General features: G+C 50.1%; 1 protein-coding gene across 3 annotated transcripts; it reads right to left on the minus strand.

Annotated features, from left to right (window-relative positions):
* Positions 1-378: 378 nt before the first annotated feature.
* On the minus strand, positions 379-14,783 carry XNDC1N (XRCC1 N-terminal domain containing 1, N-terminal like). 3 transcript variants are annotated; one of them, XM_083610004.1, is made up of 11 exons: positions 14,070-14,783; positions 13,395-13,488; positions 12,007-12,129; positions 11,350-11,488; positions 9,363-9,518; positions 9,101-9,264; positions 7,725-7,801; positions 7,156-7,373; positions 3,163-3,241; positions 1,962-2,125; positions 379-1,225 (listed from the first exon to the last, which is right to left on the minus strand). In XM_083610004.1, exons 3-11 carry the CDS (start codon positions 12,049-12,051, stop codon positions 981-983), a joined length of 1,287 nt encoding a protein of 428 aa, XP_083466130.1. In that variant the 5' UTR covers positions 12,052-12,129; positions 13,395-13,488; positions 14,070-14,783; the 3' UTR covers positions 379-980. The 3 variants fall into 3 exon arrangements, with proteins under 3 accessions (XP_083466130.1, XP_083466129.1, XP_083466128.1); XM_083610003.1 differs by having other exon boundaries at positions 13,395-13,430; positions 14,027-14,783; XM_083610002.1 differs by having other exon boundaries at positions 14,027-14,783.
* Positions 14,784-14,795: the final 12 nt, after the last annotated feature.

The raw sequence follows: 14,795 nt of genomic DNA on the forward strand, positions 1-14,795 counted from the left end.
GAAATTAAACCTGGACCATCTGGGGCAACTGGAACAGAGCTGAGGGACCTTTTCCACCCCAAGGGCCACCTTCCCTTCTGGCCAACATTCTGAGGGCCGCACTCCAGTGGTGGGCGGGGCCAGAGCTAACAGTGGGCGGAGCAATGAGGGCAGCTGCTTTTCTTTCCTTTTAAAGAGGTAGCTCACAAATAATAGCAGTGGGTCACTAGGATACCATTACGGTGGGGCATTTCTGCAACAACAGAAGCATGAAGCTCCCCACTAAATTGTAGTGCAGGACAGTGGTTCGCTTTGAAATGTTGGTGCCTATGAATGTGCGGAGGGAAATTCAAAAAAAGGACAATCGGTTCATTCAGTGACACACAACACAACTTTTCAGAAATAAACCCCAATTTTTAACAACAAAGATTGTCACCGGCACATTCCTAGAACAGGCCCCTTGGTCCAAATGGTCCTGAACCTGCGGCCTCCACATGTTGCAGAACTTAGGGCTCCCAGGAGCCCCAGCCAGGGGGGACAGGAGTTTGGAGTTTGGCAAGCCTTGCAAACATTTAATTCAGTCTTCGTTTTTCGTGCGGCTGGTCTGTACGGAAAAGAGACCGGTATGGGCTGCGCAGTGCCTGCCCCTCAGCTTCTTTGCGGGAGAGGAGAAGGTGAGCGGGGAAGAAAGTCGCCTTTCCAAGGAATCTTTCCGACAGTCTTGGCTGTGAACCACAACAACAAGTCAGGATGAGCCCCAGCGCTCTGGCGTGTGCGGATGTTGGTGAGAAGAATCAGACCAGAGGGAGAGTAAAAGGTGCTGGCACTGCAACCCGAAGAACATGTTCCTCGCCCCGATTACTGGAGTTCTAACTCTCTTCTTGTTAGTCTCACTTCCAACCCTGTGGCAGCACTGTGTGTCCTTTGTGGGCTCCTTGTTCTGGCGACATCCTGATCCCAGCTGATCACCAAACGTGCGACTGAAGTAGATTGCACCCAATCTACTCGCCCTGTTCTGCCCAAAGCCAGGAGGGCTCATTCACCAGGGCCTCAGTCGGCTCCCCGCAGTTGCTGGCGTGTCTCTCTATCTCAGCAGCGGGGAAACTGAACTGGCAGATGGGGCAGTGGACGCAGTCTGCGACAAGCTCTTCCCACGACGATGGAGACGAGGAGGAAGAGCTCACTTCAAAATCCTCTTCTCCACAGCTGGAGGCATGAGCTGGTAAGAGATTGCTGGGGAAATGGCCTGCGGAAGGAGGCAAGAGGGTCTGACAAGAGCCATCAGAAGCTAGAACCTCCCTTCTCTCCCACCCCTGTCTCTGGCCACAATCCACTCTGAGATTGCCAGTTGAGGTTAGAATACTACTGCGACACCATTATGTGCAACCCTCCTGCACGTTGCAAATACGAGGCCAATCACTTTAGCGTGGTGCAAACAACGCGCTCTCTCCCCCAATCAGCAGGGTGCAAACAAAACGCTATCTTCTCCCAACAATTTCTCCCCGCCAAATAGTGCCACGTGTTGCAAATCGAAGACGGGAAACATCACGCAAACAAACACAAAGAAAGCATCATTGAAAAATAAATTGCTACTCAGCGATTGACTGCAGATAGCAGAGCTGGTCCAAGACATTTTGCTGCCAGAGGCAAAGGACAAGATGGTGCGACCCCTTCCATGTTCAGAAGGTGACAACAGGACAGCAGCATCCCCCAGCACACCTGAGGGCTGCCGGCTAGTTTAGGGGGTGTCGTGCACCTCCGCTTCTGCCCTCTAACAGAGGGGAACAGCCAAGGAGGTGGTACTGCTACCGCCCCTCAGCTCCTGTCATCTGAGGCAGCTGCCTCCCTCTGCCCAATGGTCGCACCGGTCCTGGCAGGCGGCTTATTTGAATTTGCCCTCTGTTACTAGCGACATGCTTTTTCAAGCCCCGAGTCCTCGTCATGTTTGCTCTTTTAGCTATTCTTTCCATTCTATTACTCACCTGCACAGATGGGGCACACACCCAACCCCACCGCTCTCTTTCTAGGCCATCTCTCTTCCTCTTCATCTTCACATTCCATGTTCCTCAGTCTTCCCTGCTGGCCTGCGGCTCTTCGCTCCCTTCGAGAATTACCCCTACGCTTGACAGAAGAAGCTGCTGCAGACCTGTGGAGAAGGTTGTTGCTCATTTAAAAGATTTTAAAGTCTCCCTTTTGTTTTTTTAAAGGTAAAGGTACCCCTGACCATTACGTCCAGTCGCAGACAACTCTGGGGTTGTGTGGTCATCTCGCTCTATAGGCTGAGGAAGCTGGCGTTTGTCCACAGACAGCTTCTGGGTCATGTGGCCAGCATGACTAAGCTGCTTCTGGCAAACCAGAGCAGCGCATGGAAATGCCGTTTACCTTCCCCCTGGAGCGGTACCTATTTATCTACTTGCACTTTGACGTGCTTTCGAACTGCTAGGTTGGCAGGAGAAGGAACCGAACAGCGGGAGCTCACCCCGTCGCGGGGATTCGAACCACCAACCTTCTGATAGGCAAGCCCTAGGCTCTGTGATTTAGACCACAGCACCACCCGCGTCCCTATTAAAGTCTCCCTTTATACCACACACAGCTCAGCACACATCCACTATTTATTCAAAACGACTACTATGCATGGTAGTATTTTCCCTTTGAGAGTATACAGTGGTACCTCAGGATGCGAACGGGATTCATTCTGGAGGCCCGTTCGCATCCTGAATGGAATGCAAGACGCAACAGCACATCTGCGGGTCGCGTTTCGCCGCTTCTGCACATGCGTGTGACGTCATTTTTGAGCATCTGCGCATGCGCGAGCAGCAAAACCTGGAAGTAACGTGCTCTGTTACTTCCGGGTCGCCACGGAGCACAACCCAAAAATATTTAAGCTGAAGCGTATTCATCCTGAGGTATGAATGTACTTCGTCTTTTATCTTCAGGGAGGTAACAAATCAGACTGCGTTAATTTTCCTCATTATAACAGCTGCATTCAGGTCATTCCGCCAGTATCACACCCTTCAGGAGTCCTGAAACATTATCTTTTTTTGCTGGGTTAACGGAAGCTGCAGGATGCAGAGATGGCCACAGATTTGCTCTGGGAAACCACCACCGTGAACCCTGAGCTGCATCCGAAGGGCAGCTGACTGGGACTGAACCGGAAGGAAATTCCCCACACGGCCAAATCACCTCGTCAGGTTGCTGCATGATGCCCGTCTTCGACTCGTTTTCGTGCCCCCTCTTCTGGCAGACGATTCCTGCTTTGGCCCTGCAAGATGAACCAAGTCAGCAACATTAGTCATGCAGGGCTGGTGTGTCTGCTAAGACTCACCTGTGGGGTTGACTGCTCTACAGCAAATGAGATCCCACACAGAGAGATGGAAACAAAGGATCACCAAAGAGGGGATCTTGCCCAAACCCTCCTCCACAAGGCAGGACTGTCCACCCACTGATGAAAACCCTTATTCCACAGTGGCTGGGGAAACCCAGCCAGATGGGTGGGATATACATCATCATCATCATCATCATCATCATTATTATTATTATTATTATTATTATTATTATTATTATTATTCTGCCATGCTGTACCCAGTGGCAGAGCTACCTGCTCTGGTACCAGGAGCAGTGTACATCCAGGGGCATGGCGCGCTTTGGGAGGGGTGAGCGGCGAGCCCCCGCCTTCGTCCGCCAGTGTCTGTACCCCAAGCAGACATCCACTGTCACACATAGTAGGCAGAGGGGGGGGACCAGCTGAGGAGACCAGAGCTCAAAGTTGTCAACTTTTTATTGGTTTTATGTTCTAACAACAACAATTTATTTCTACACCATCTGGCTAGGTTTCCCCAGCCACTCTGGGCAGCTCCCAACAGAATATTAAAAACACAATAAAACATCAAACATTAAAAACTTCCCTAAACAGGGCTGCCTTCAGATTGTTTTCTAAAAGTCAGGTACAGTGGTACCTTGGGTTAAGTACTTAATTCGTTCCGGAGGTCCGTACTTCACCTGAAACTGTTCTTAACCTGAAGCACCACTTTAGCTAATGGGGCCTCCTGCTGCTACCGTGCCGCCGGAGCACAATTTCTGTTCTCATCCTGAAGCAAAGTTCTTAACCCGAGGTATTATTTCTGGGTTAGCAGAGTCTGTAACCTGAAGCGTATGTAACCTGAGGTACCACTGTAGTTGTTTATTTCCTTGACATCTGATGGGAGGGCATTCCACAGGGTGGGTGCCGCTACCGATAAGGCCCTCATATATATATGATACAGCAATATGCACAAAAAAATTAATAATTAAAATCGCCGCAGCCAAAAAAAGCCATTGGATTTGTCTTGTGCCAATGAGGAGCGTCTCTGGGGACTGAGCCGGAGACTCACAAGCAGGATCGCAACCCAGGAGTCACTGAGTGGGGGAACGGGGGAGGCGGGGAGTATGCTCAGGGCTACGGCACTTGGGGAGGATTTTTTTTAAAAAATAACCCTTCTGCGTTGTTTTAGTGGAAGGTGCCATTCACAGGCCACCTGCATCACATCGTGATTTGTCGACAGACCAACTTGTACAGGGTTACTGTGAGGATGAAAACAGAATAACCTCATCCATGCCATCCTGTTTGGAGAGTGCTATTGTCCCCACTCCTCCCTTTTTATCCTTCTAAGCTAAACAGTCTAAATTATTTTCATCTTTGCAGGCAGGATAAGATTGTAGCTGATCTACTCTGCAGCTAGAAGACAGCAGGGAAGAACTGACTGGCCAGAGACTCCATAATGGTTCTCTTCCTCCCTCTAGTGGCTCATAGTAGGCTGTGAGGGAGGTCTATAGTTCTCTTCAGTGGCTTAGGCACCAAGTGATGCTTCCAAACCATTTTCAAAGGCATCCCCACAGAAAGCACATCACAATAGTTCAGTCTTGAGATTCCCAGAGCATTGATGATTGATTGATTGATTGATTGACTGATTGATGTTGATGATGATTACCCCACCCACTCTGGGTAGCATCAGAACATACTAAAACATCAGTCATTAAAAACTTCCCTAAACAGGGCTGCCTTCAGATGTCTTCTAAAAGTCAGATAGCTGCTTATTTCCTTGGCATCTGGTGGGAGAGTGTTCCACAGGGCAGGCACCACCACCGAGAAGGCCCTCTGCCTGGTTCCCTGCAACTTGGCTTCTCGCAGTGAGGGAACCGCCAGAAGGCCCTCGGCACTGGACCTCAGTGTTTGGGCAGAACGATGGGGGTGGAGACGCTCCTAGAGGTCTACTGGGCCGAGGCTGTTTAGAGTTTGAAAGGTCAGCACCAACATTTTGAATTGTGCTCAGAAATGCAAAAAGGTAAAGGTAAAGGTACCCCTGCCCGTACGGGCCAGTCTTGACAGACTCTAAGGTTGTGCGCTCATCTCACTCTAGAGGCTGGGAGCCAGCACTGTCTGCAGACACTTCCGGGTCACGTGGCCAGCGTGACGAAGCTGCTCTGGCGAACCGGCACCAGAGCAGCACACAGAAACGCCGTTTACCTTCCCGCTATAAAGCGGTACCTATTTATCTACTTGCACTTAAGGGTGCTTTCGAACTGCTAGGTGGGCAGCAGCTGGGACCGAATGACGGGAGCTCACCCCGCCGTGGGGATTCGAACCGCTGACCATGCGATCGGCAAGTCCTAGGCGCTGAGGTTTTACCCACAGCGCCACCCGCGTACAGAAATGTACTGGGAGCCAATGTAGGTCTTTCAGGACCGGTGTTATATGGTGTCGGCGGCCGCTCCCAGTCACCAGTCTGGCTGCCGCATTCTGGATTAGTTGTAGTTTCCAGGTCACCTTCAAAGGTAGCCCCACGTAGAGCGCATTGCAGTAGTCCAAGCGAGAGATAACCAGAGCATGCACCACTCTGGCAAGACAGTCTGCAGACAGGGAGGGTCTCATCCTGCGTACCAGATGGAGCTGGTAGGCAGCTGCCCTGGACACAGAATTGACCTGCGCCTCCATGGACAGCGGTGAGTCCAAAATGACTCCCAGGCTGCACACCTGATAACTGAAGTCAAGCTATCCCTGTCCAGAAAGGGTCATAGTTGGGCCACACGCCTAATCTGGTAGAATGCACTCTTTGCCACCAAGGCCACCTGCACCTCTGGACGCAACTAAGGATCCAGGAAAAAAAACCCAATCAGCAGCACAGATCCATCAGGACTCCCCTGCTCAGCGCCTGAGGGCCCCAGTCCTACCACTCAACACCTGGCCCAGAGCTCTACACCTGATGGGCTCTATAAAGGACTGCTGCTGCCACTGCTGCTGCTGGGCAGAGAGGGCTCCATTTTGTTTTGCTTTTGTTTAAATTGCTGTTATTTTTTACCTATGTCATTTTAAACTGCGATATTAACGCTGTACTGTATTCTTAGTTTTAGATTTTGATTAATGTGGAAATGGTTTCCCATTTGGTTGTGCATTTTTTACGTGGTTTATTTATTGTTTTTGATTTTTGTAATTATGTAAATCTTGTTATATAATAATAATAATTTATGATTTACACCCCACCCATCTGGCTGGGTCCCCCCAGCCACTCTGGGCGGCTTCCAACAAAACACTAAAATACAATAACCTATTAAACATTAAAAGTTTCCCTAAACAGGGCTGCCTTTAGATGTCTTCTAAAAGTTTAAGTTATTTTTCTCTTTGACACCTGATGGGAGGGCGTTCCACAGGGCGGGTGCCACCACCAAGAAGGCCCTCTGCCTGGTTCCCTGTAACCTCACTTCCCGCAGGGAGGGAACCGCCAGAAGGCCCTCGGCGCTGGACCTCAGTGTCCGGGCTGGACGATGGGGGTGGAGATGCTCCTTCAGGTCTACTGGGCCTTTGAGGCCATTTAGGGCTTTCAAGGTCATGCTGTACGCCGCCCTGAACATTGTTTTTTTAACTGTGGAAAGGCGGCATGCAAATAAAAAATGAAATGAAATGAAAAAGGAATCTGGCTTAGTCATTCCAAGGTTTTAAGATTTTGTCGGGCACTATCCCAGTGTGCTCCAGCCGTTCTCTCTGACACGGGCTGGAATATTCACAAGACCAGCTCAACACATCAAACGTGGTTTGAATTGCCCCTTGTGGATCTGCCCCCATTCTGGTGCTTGGAGGAGTAGCTTACTGGCAGACAGAAGTGTCCCCATCTCTCCGCCCCCCTCCACATCCCCAATACTCACGCGACGCAGCTGGCTCCTGAGCTTCCTGCCGGCTCTGCCCGTCCCCTTTGCTCTCTGCAGAAGGAGGGCTGGGGCCAGGCACCAGGGGGAAGGCTCTTTTGCGGGCACAGGCCCCCTGCAGCACCATCCTGGCCGGGCGGCTCATACAGGCGCCAGGGCTGGAGGCTGGGTCCAGCTGCTGCAGCCGGCTTTTTAGCACCGCTTCCTGCTCAGTGCTCCTGCAAAGAGAAACCCAACAGCTGCTTCCTCAAGAGGACACTGCAGAACCAAGACTCCAGCTACTGGAAGCAATGCTGCTACCAACAGAGCAAAAGAACTACAAGAACAGAGTCAGAAACCGGAAAAGGACTGTCTGTTCTCCATTGCTCCAACCTTCCCTCTCCAAAAATGGAATGTATTGCACATAAAGCACACTGATGACAGTCCAGCCTTATCCTGAAGACCTCCAGAAGTTTCAAACTAACATTGCTTCAGGCTAAGGCCTGCATTCCCTTCTGTCCACCCTTCTGGGGGCCCTGTGCCAGAGGTGGGTGGGTGCGATCAATGGATGCACACACGCAGGTACTTACGATGGCGCCTCTGGGAAGAAAGTCCTGCAGAAGGCTGCATTGGAGAGCCATGGGCGGCTGCTGGACTCGGAAGGAGCCTGTGGGCAACAAACAGGATGAAAGGAGAGAGGTAACATTTGAGAGATCAATAATTAGATCAATAATTAGCAAACTGAAGTCCTGTGTAAGATACTAGACTTAAACTCCTTTTGTCCCCCGCTTCTATAGCTCAGCTCAAATACAAAAAAACAAGAGATTTTGCTCATCAGTATAAGAGTGGCCATTCTGGGCTAGAACAACAGCCCACCTGGCTCAGTATCCTGCCAATCAAAGGCCTCAGGGGTGTTCACAAGCAGGGCATCCCTGCCAGCGTCTGGCAGGCAAAGCAAGGTAGAACAAGGTCACTGTGCTTCTGAACAATGGTGGCTGCTAGGAACAGTAGACCTTCAAAAATCCCTCGAGTGATTTCATATTGCAGGGAACATAAGAACCACCTGCTGGATGAGGCCAAACCCCAGCATCCTCTTCTCGTAACCAGATCCCTGTGGGAACCCGGCAAGCAGGACCTGAGAACTGCAGGACTCTCAGCTCCTGAAATTCCCAGCAACTGGCATTTAGAAGCCTTACTGCCCCTGGCAGTAGAAGCGGAACATACCATGGCTAGTAGCCATTGAGAGCTTTATACCCCATGAATTGGTCTAACCCTTTGAAGCCATCTAGGCGGGTGGCAGTCACTGCCTCCTGCGAACGAGTGCCGTAACTCAACTATGCGATGCATAAAACACTTTCTTTCATCTGCCCTGAATCTTCAGCTTCACTGGATGTCGAAAAGTTCTAGTGTTCTAGTTCTAGTATTTTCTCTACTCACTTCCTCCATGGATAATTTTATGGACTTCCTGGGGGAGAGGGTGGCTTTTGAGCAGACAAACAGCAGAATTGGCAGCCTCCCAATTACAGTGGTACCTCGGGTTACAGACGCTTCAAGTTACATACGCTTCAGGTTACAGACTCCGCTAACCCAGAAATAGTAACTCGGGTTAAGAACTTTGCTTCAGGATTAGAATAGAAATTGTGCAGCAGCGGCATGGCGGAAGCGAGAGGCCCCATTAGCTAAAGTGGTGCTTCAGGTTAAGAACAATTTCAGGTTAAGAACAGACCTCCAGAATGAATTAAGTTCTTAACCAGAGGTACCACTGTATTTTAATTTGAAAAAAATAAATACATGGGGAGCTTGTGCACACTTTATTTTGGTATTTTAGTATTTAGTATTTTATTTACACAAACAACTTCACTAGTTTAACGCCCAGTTTGTGCACAATATTCTTTACTTGCTGGATTTTGGCCCCTATGCTTGCGTAAAATTGCAGGATAGCTACCCATGACCCATGGATCTGTACCTGACTAGGAATTGAGACTGGGCCTGACTTGCTGTCGTCTACGTCCTGTGGAGTGCGGATTCGGATGAAGGAGAGACCGAACTGCGTGCGCTTGTTGAAGGGCTGGCTACAAGTGAGTCTGACACGATCCCACTTCTCGCCTAGAGCTGAAGCCAGGAAGTCTCCTGTGGGGCACAGAGAGGAAGATGCCGAGCAAATACAATCCAGGCCATTTACAGTCCTCAGGTGGCTCCACGTGGCTGAAGAGTGCCCACCTTCTTACCTTCTTTAAACATCCGGACCGCAGAACGATTCTTATCCAGCTTTGCATCGGCGGGCATCATCAAGGCTGTGGTGGGCAAGAGAGTGAGGTAGCTCTGGTCTAGAGGCCAGGAGGATCGTCCCACGTCTATCTGAAGGAAGGCAGAGCCACAGTTCCCTGAAGAGCACAAACAGAACATCAAGTTCTGCACCAAAGAACTTGCACTTTGACTATCAAACGTCTGAAAGTTGTCTCCTGCTGGCGCTGCCTGCCTTCCCCACTCAATTTAGTTGAGTTGCAGTGCACTCATATGGGGTTCACAAACATTCAGAGCCCTGCCGCCCGCCCTAGTCTCCTGCTCCTTTTGTTTTTTCAAAAAAACTCATTTATTAATTTTTCACTTTTTTAATTTATTATTTCGGTCACAGACCCGTTCCAGCCCACAAACAATATCAAGGAAGTTATAAAACACAATAGGGATACATTTGAATTTGCAATCAGGTATAACAGGGACAATACAGATATAAAGGTAAAGGGACCCCTGACCATTAGGTGCAGTCGTGGCCGACTCTGGGGTTGCAGCGCTCATCTCGCTTTATTGGCCAAGGGAGCCAGCGTACAGCTTCCAGGTCATGTGGCCAGCATGACTAAGCGAACCAGAGCAGCGCACGGAAACGCCGTTTACCTTCCCTCCTGAGCGGTACCTATTTATCTACTTGCACTTTGACGTGCTTTCGAACTGCTAGGTTGACAGGAGCAGGGACCGAGCAACGGGAGCTCACCCCGTCGCGGGGATTCGAACCGCTGACCTTCTGGTCAGCAAGCCCTAGGCTCTGTGGTTTAACCCATAGCGCCACCCGCGTTCCAATACAGATATAGCAACAGTTAAAAAATATATAAATTCAAACTTAAAACTGTATTGAAGAGCCACAGACTCAGCTACCCAGCCATCACCTGGACACAAACCTACACTGCAATACATTTGCTCAGAATGTGAACACCTCATTGAAGAACATGCTGTCTTAACATATTTTAAATTTAAAGCAGTGTGTCACTTGCTCTGTGCTTCTAATCCTGCCTTGCAGTTACAACATCAGCCCTTAAGAACAGAAGAAGGGCCTCCTGGATCAAGCCAGTGGCCTTTCTAGTCCAGCATCTTGTTCTCACAGGGGCCAACCAGATGCCCAAGATGTGAAACCTGCAAGCAGGATACAAGCAAGAGCAACACCCTCCCCTCCTGTGGTTCCCAGCATCCGGCATTCAGAATCACTGCTGCCTCCAACCACAGAGGCAAAGCAATCATGGCTAGTAGCTATTGGTAAGCCTTCTCCTCCATGAATTTGTCTAAACCTCTTTCAAAGCCATCCAGGTTGGTGGCCATCACTGTCTCCTGTGGGAAGGAGCTCCACAGTTCAACTGTGTGCTGCGTGGAGAAGGACTTTAATGTTTGCTGAATCTCTCAACATTCAGCTTCGTTGGATTTTCTCACAGAGCTGGCAGGGAAGGCTCCAGAGTGGAAGGAGGGGGAGAGAGAGGGGCTGGTAGAATTGGCAGCACTGAAAGGGGGTGGAGAGCAAGGGGAAGCCACTCAGGCGGAGGCAAGACTCCCTGATCTTAGAGAGCAGCAGCACCTATCTACCAGCTCAGGCACGGAGGGAGAAGGAAGACCAGTTCCGTCAGCTCAGGACAGGAGGATGTTAAAACGCCCGCAGGGAACAACAGAGGCGTTTGGGATTGCCCAAGCTGCTTTGCTGGAGGAGGAGCAGGAAGTTCCCACTCCATCCCTACGGATGATTCGGACGCTTGAAGTGATGCTCTGTACCTTGTAAATAATGTACAATAAAGACTGCAAATACATCTCTGATTAAGCAGAGGGATTTATTGCGAAGGGCTCACTCATCACAGATTTCAACAAGTTCCAGTGTTGTGAGAGAGGGATAAAAACTCCTCTCTATCCCTTTTGTTCCCGGAGAGGGGGTTCCTTTGCTACTTCCTCCCACATGCTTACCCACATCAATGTAGCCAATGCGGCTTGCGTGTTCCAACTGCAGCTCTGCTTTCAGTTGCCTGCTCCGGTCCTGGGGAGAGCTGAGCCAGGGCCGAACCCCTTCTTCAAGCAGCAGGTTCTCCACCGGGGACTTGGGATCCTGCCCCAGAAAAGGAGCGAGAAGGAACAACTGAGAAGCACAGCACACGACTCTTACTTTTGTATATTCTCGGGGCGGTATTTATCCCTCTGCACCCACTAGATTGCTGCAGAACTGCACAGTCCACTATTTGACACTGGAATTGGCATCTCAAGATGCTCAGATCTCTTTTCCTGCAAGTTTATAGTCCTTAATTTGAAAATGCATATGCCAGAAGGTCCTAGAGTCAGAAGAGGGCGAGAACTAATAGTGGAGAGACTCTGGGTCTAAGCTCCCCATTGCACTGCTAGTAAAATAATAAAATCAACTGATTACCATTTGGAACACAAAAAGAGCCAGTTATATGATGAATTAGTGACATGATATTAATTGGTGTTTTTTATTTTTTAAAAAAATCAACATTTAAAGCTTTTTACTATTTTTAAATAGTCGTTTGCCTACTAATATACTGGATGTTTTGAGGTCAGCTTGTTTTGTAACTCCCTATTTCCCTTAATTTAAAAGAACATGGATGTTACCTGAAATGTGAAAGACACAACGTATTTGATTTTGACTGGAGCCATTTCCAAGGATTCAGTGAATCACCCTCATTTGCTCAGGTTTCATTTCCGCTTATGGGGCTTTCCCATCCCGAGTCCCACCTGGTTTGGGGGGAAGAGAGATGCATTTCTTTTTTTTCCTTTCTGCTTCTTACTCCCTCGGGATGAGATGCCCGGGGCCTTCGCTTTTGTTCCGTAGGTGAGGACGCAGCCCAGCCACAATTCACCCCCAACCTGGGGGGGGTGGGGCGCTCGAATCCTCCCCTCCCTCTCAGCCACAGAGTTCAATGCCTGCAACCCTGGGGCAGGTGGAGTGGGAAGAAGACCATGGCCTCCTCTTGGCCCTGTCCTACCTTGCAGGGCGGTTGTGGTGGGGATTAAACGAGGAGGCACAATAACAATGTATAACTGCACTAAATACAGTCATACCTCGGGCTACAGATGCCTCAGGTTGTATTTTTTCAGGTTGTGGACTGCCGAAACCCGTAAGTACTGGTTGCGCATGCGCAGAAGCGCTAAATCGCGCTTTGCGCATGTGCAGAAGCGCCGAATCGCAACCCGTGCATGCGCAGACGCGGGTGGTGAACACTGCGGGTTGCAAACGTGCATCCCGCACGGATCACGTTTGCAACCCGAGTGTCCACTGTACATCCTCTTCGCAAGGGGGGTGTCTGAAGAGCTCCAACATTCCTCCAATGAAAATAGGGATGTCCTAAGGAAAAGTGGGACACTCTGGGATGAAATCAGAAACCAGGACGGCTTCTCTAAATCAGGGACGTCCCTGGAAAATAAGGACACTTGGAGGGTCTGCAGGAATGAACAGCTCAAGAATCCCTGACCGAGACCCACCTCCCACTGCTGAACATCTCTTCCTGTCAGAAGTTGCTTCCTACTGCTGAGTCGGAATCTCCTTCCTTGCCATTTGGATCCCTTGGTTCGGATCCTTCCCTCCGGAGAAGCAGAAATCTAGCTTGCTCCATCTTCCCCCTGGAAGGCATCTGAAGATGTCTCTCCTGCCTCCTCTCCGTCTCCTCCATTCCAGGCTCAGCATCCCCAGCTCCCTCAACTGTTCCTCACAAGGCTTGGTTTCCCTCAGAGAACTACAGTTCCCAGCACCCTTTGCAAACCACAGTTCCCAGGATTCTTCAGGGAAGTTGGGCTTTGAAGGTGCGCAGCCTCGGTTTGAGGCGTACAGAGTTACACTTCAAGAAAGAGGGAAAGTTCCCTTTGGACCTGCAGCTGCTTCCTCCCTCTTTCCGGTGCCACTGAAGGGGCACGTCCGTGTGGGCGCAGATGGCGCCACTGAGGCTGCAGAGAGTATGGCTAAGAAGCCTAGGCAGAGGCGGCGGAGGCGGCTGGCTCCCTACCTGTGGCTGAAGACATCCTCTTCGCAAGGGGGGTGTCTGAGCGGAGGGAGAAGGAAGAGCTTTATATATCTGGTTCCTGACTCACAGGAAAGCCCTGCCCCCAGCAGCCAAAACAAAACAAAACAAAATGATTGAATGATTTCCCCCCAAATAATTTTACACAGCAAACTTAAAAAGGATAAATTGATCTTACATTACATATACAATACATTCTCGCTGCGAGAAGCCAAGTTACAGAGAACCAGCCAGAGGGCCTTCTCGGTGGTGGCACCCGCCCTGTGGAACACCCTCCCACCAGATGTCAAAGAGAAAAACAACTACCAGACTTTTAGAAGACATCTGAAGGCAGCCCTGTTTAGGGAGGCTTTTAATGTTTAATAGACTATTGTATTTTAATATTCTGTTGAAAGCCGCCCAGAGTGGCTGGGGAAATAAATTATCATCATTATTAGACTAAGATAAATGTTACAAGGTGCATAGTAAAAATATTTAGGGATCTCAGATAAATAAAATAGCACTTAAAAAGAAAAAAGGGGGGGAAACAAGACCAGAAAAAACAATAACCAAAACTAAACGACAAAAACTAAAATATACAAAAAGTAGAAATATACAGCCGAGATTGCAGCACTCACCTCTTTCTCTTCCCGAGGGGGCTTCTCTCAGCACCCGCGGGACCCGGAAATTAACATATGCAAATGAGGTACCCGAGAGAGATCTCTCTCCCTGCCCCAGGGATCCCGGGAGCGCCTTCCTTAGTTTCCCGGGGTTTCTCAATCTCCCGCCAATACTGCCCGCCCCTTGACCCTCGACGCTGATAGGCTGGCTGCTCGTCTCTCCTCGTGACGTCACCTAGGTCGATCGTTAACGGACTGTTTTTTTTAAAAAAAAAGTTTTTTAATAAATAAATAAATGCTTTCTACTACATGGTAGAGCCAACTCCGTTTCGAATCACGACGCTAAATTTGTTCCTTATTTTTTAAAAAACAAGGGACTCTGACAGGAGAAGCCGCAAAGCATGCTGGGAACCGTAGTCCTTCCTCCCGCCGGCCTCGAAAGCGCCGCGCGCAGCTGGATGTAAGGGGCGGGGCAGACGCGAGGGAGCGTCCCTCAATTCCCTGCTCGCGTGAGAAGCGTAGAAAGTACCCGGCCATCCCATGAAGTCTGTTGCGGTGGTTGCCAGAAAATGCCTGAGAAAACGCAGCCTGCCGGGACTCGGTCCCTGAGCGCCGTGTCGGTCTGACAGGACTTTTTGCGCCCGCTTACGAAGCTGCCACATGTCGGACGCCCCCTCGCCCGCTTTGACAGAAGCCTTTGGCCAGCTCGACCCCGCCCCCCAGACCCGCCTCCTCCAATCGGCCCCTCCGGCGGCGGCGCGCCGGGCGATTGGCCGAGCGGGAACCG

Source organism: Podarcis filfolensis (assembly GCF_964270895.1).
Source record: "Podarcis filfolensis genome assembly, chromosome: 4".
In the NCBI taxonomy this organism is placed as follows: Eukaryota; Metazoa; Chordata; class Lepidosauria; order Squamata; family Lacertidae; genus Podarcis; species Podarcis filfolensis.

Bases quoted from the DNA above. Each gene is read 5' to 3' on its own strand.
- XNDC1N (XM_083610004.1), bottom strand. From the start codon at position 12,051: ATGGCTCCAGTCAAAATCAAATACGTTGTGTCTTTCACATTTCAG. The intron at 7,374-7,724 runs GTAAGTACCTGC...TTCTCTTTGCAG, and splicing joins TTCTTCCCAGAGGCGCCATC to GAGCACTGAGCAGGAAGCGG. The intron at 3,242-7,155 runs GTGAGTATTGGG...TTCATCTTGCAG, and splicing joins TCAGGAGCCAGCTGCGTCGC to GGCCAAAGCAGGAATCGTCT.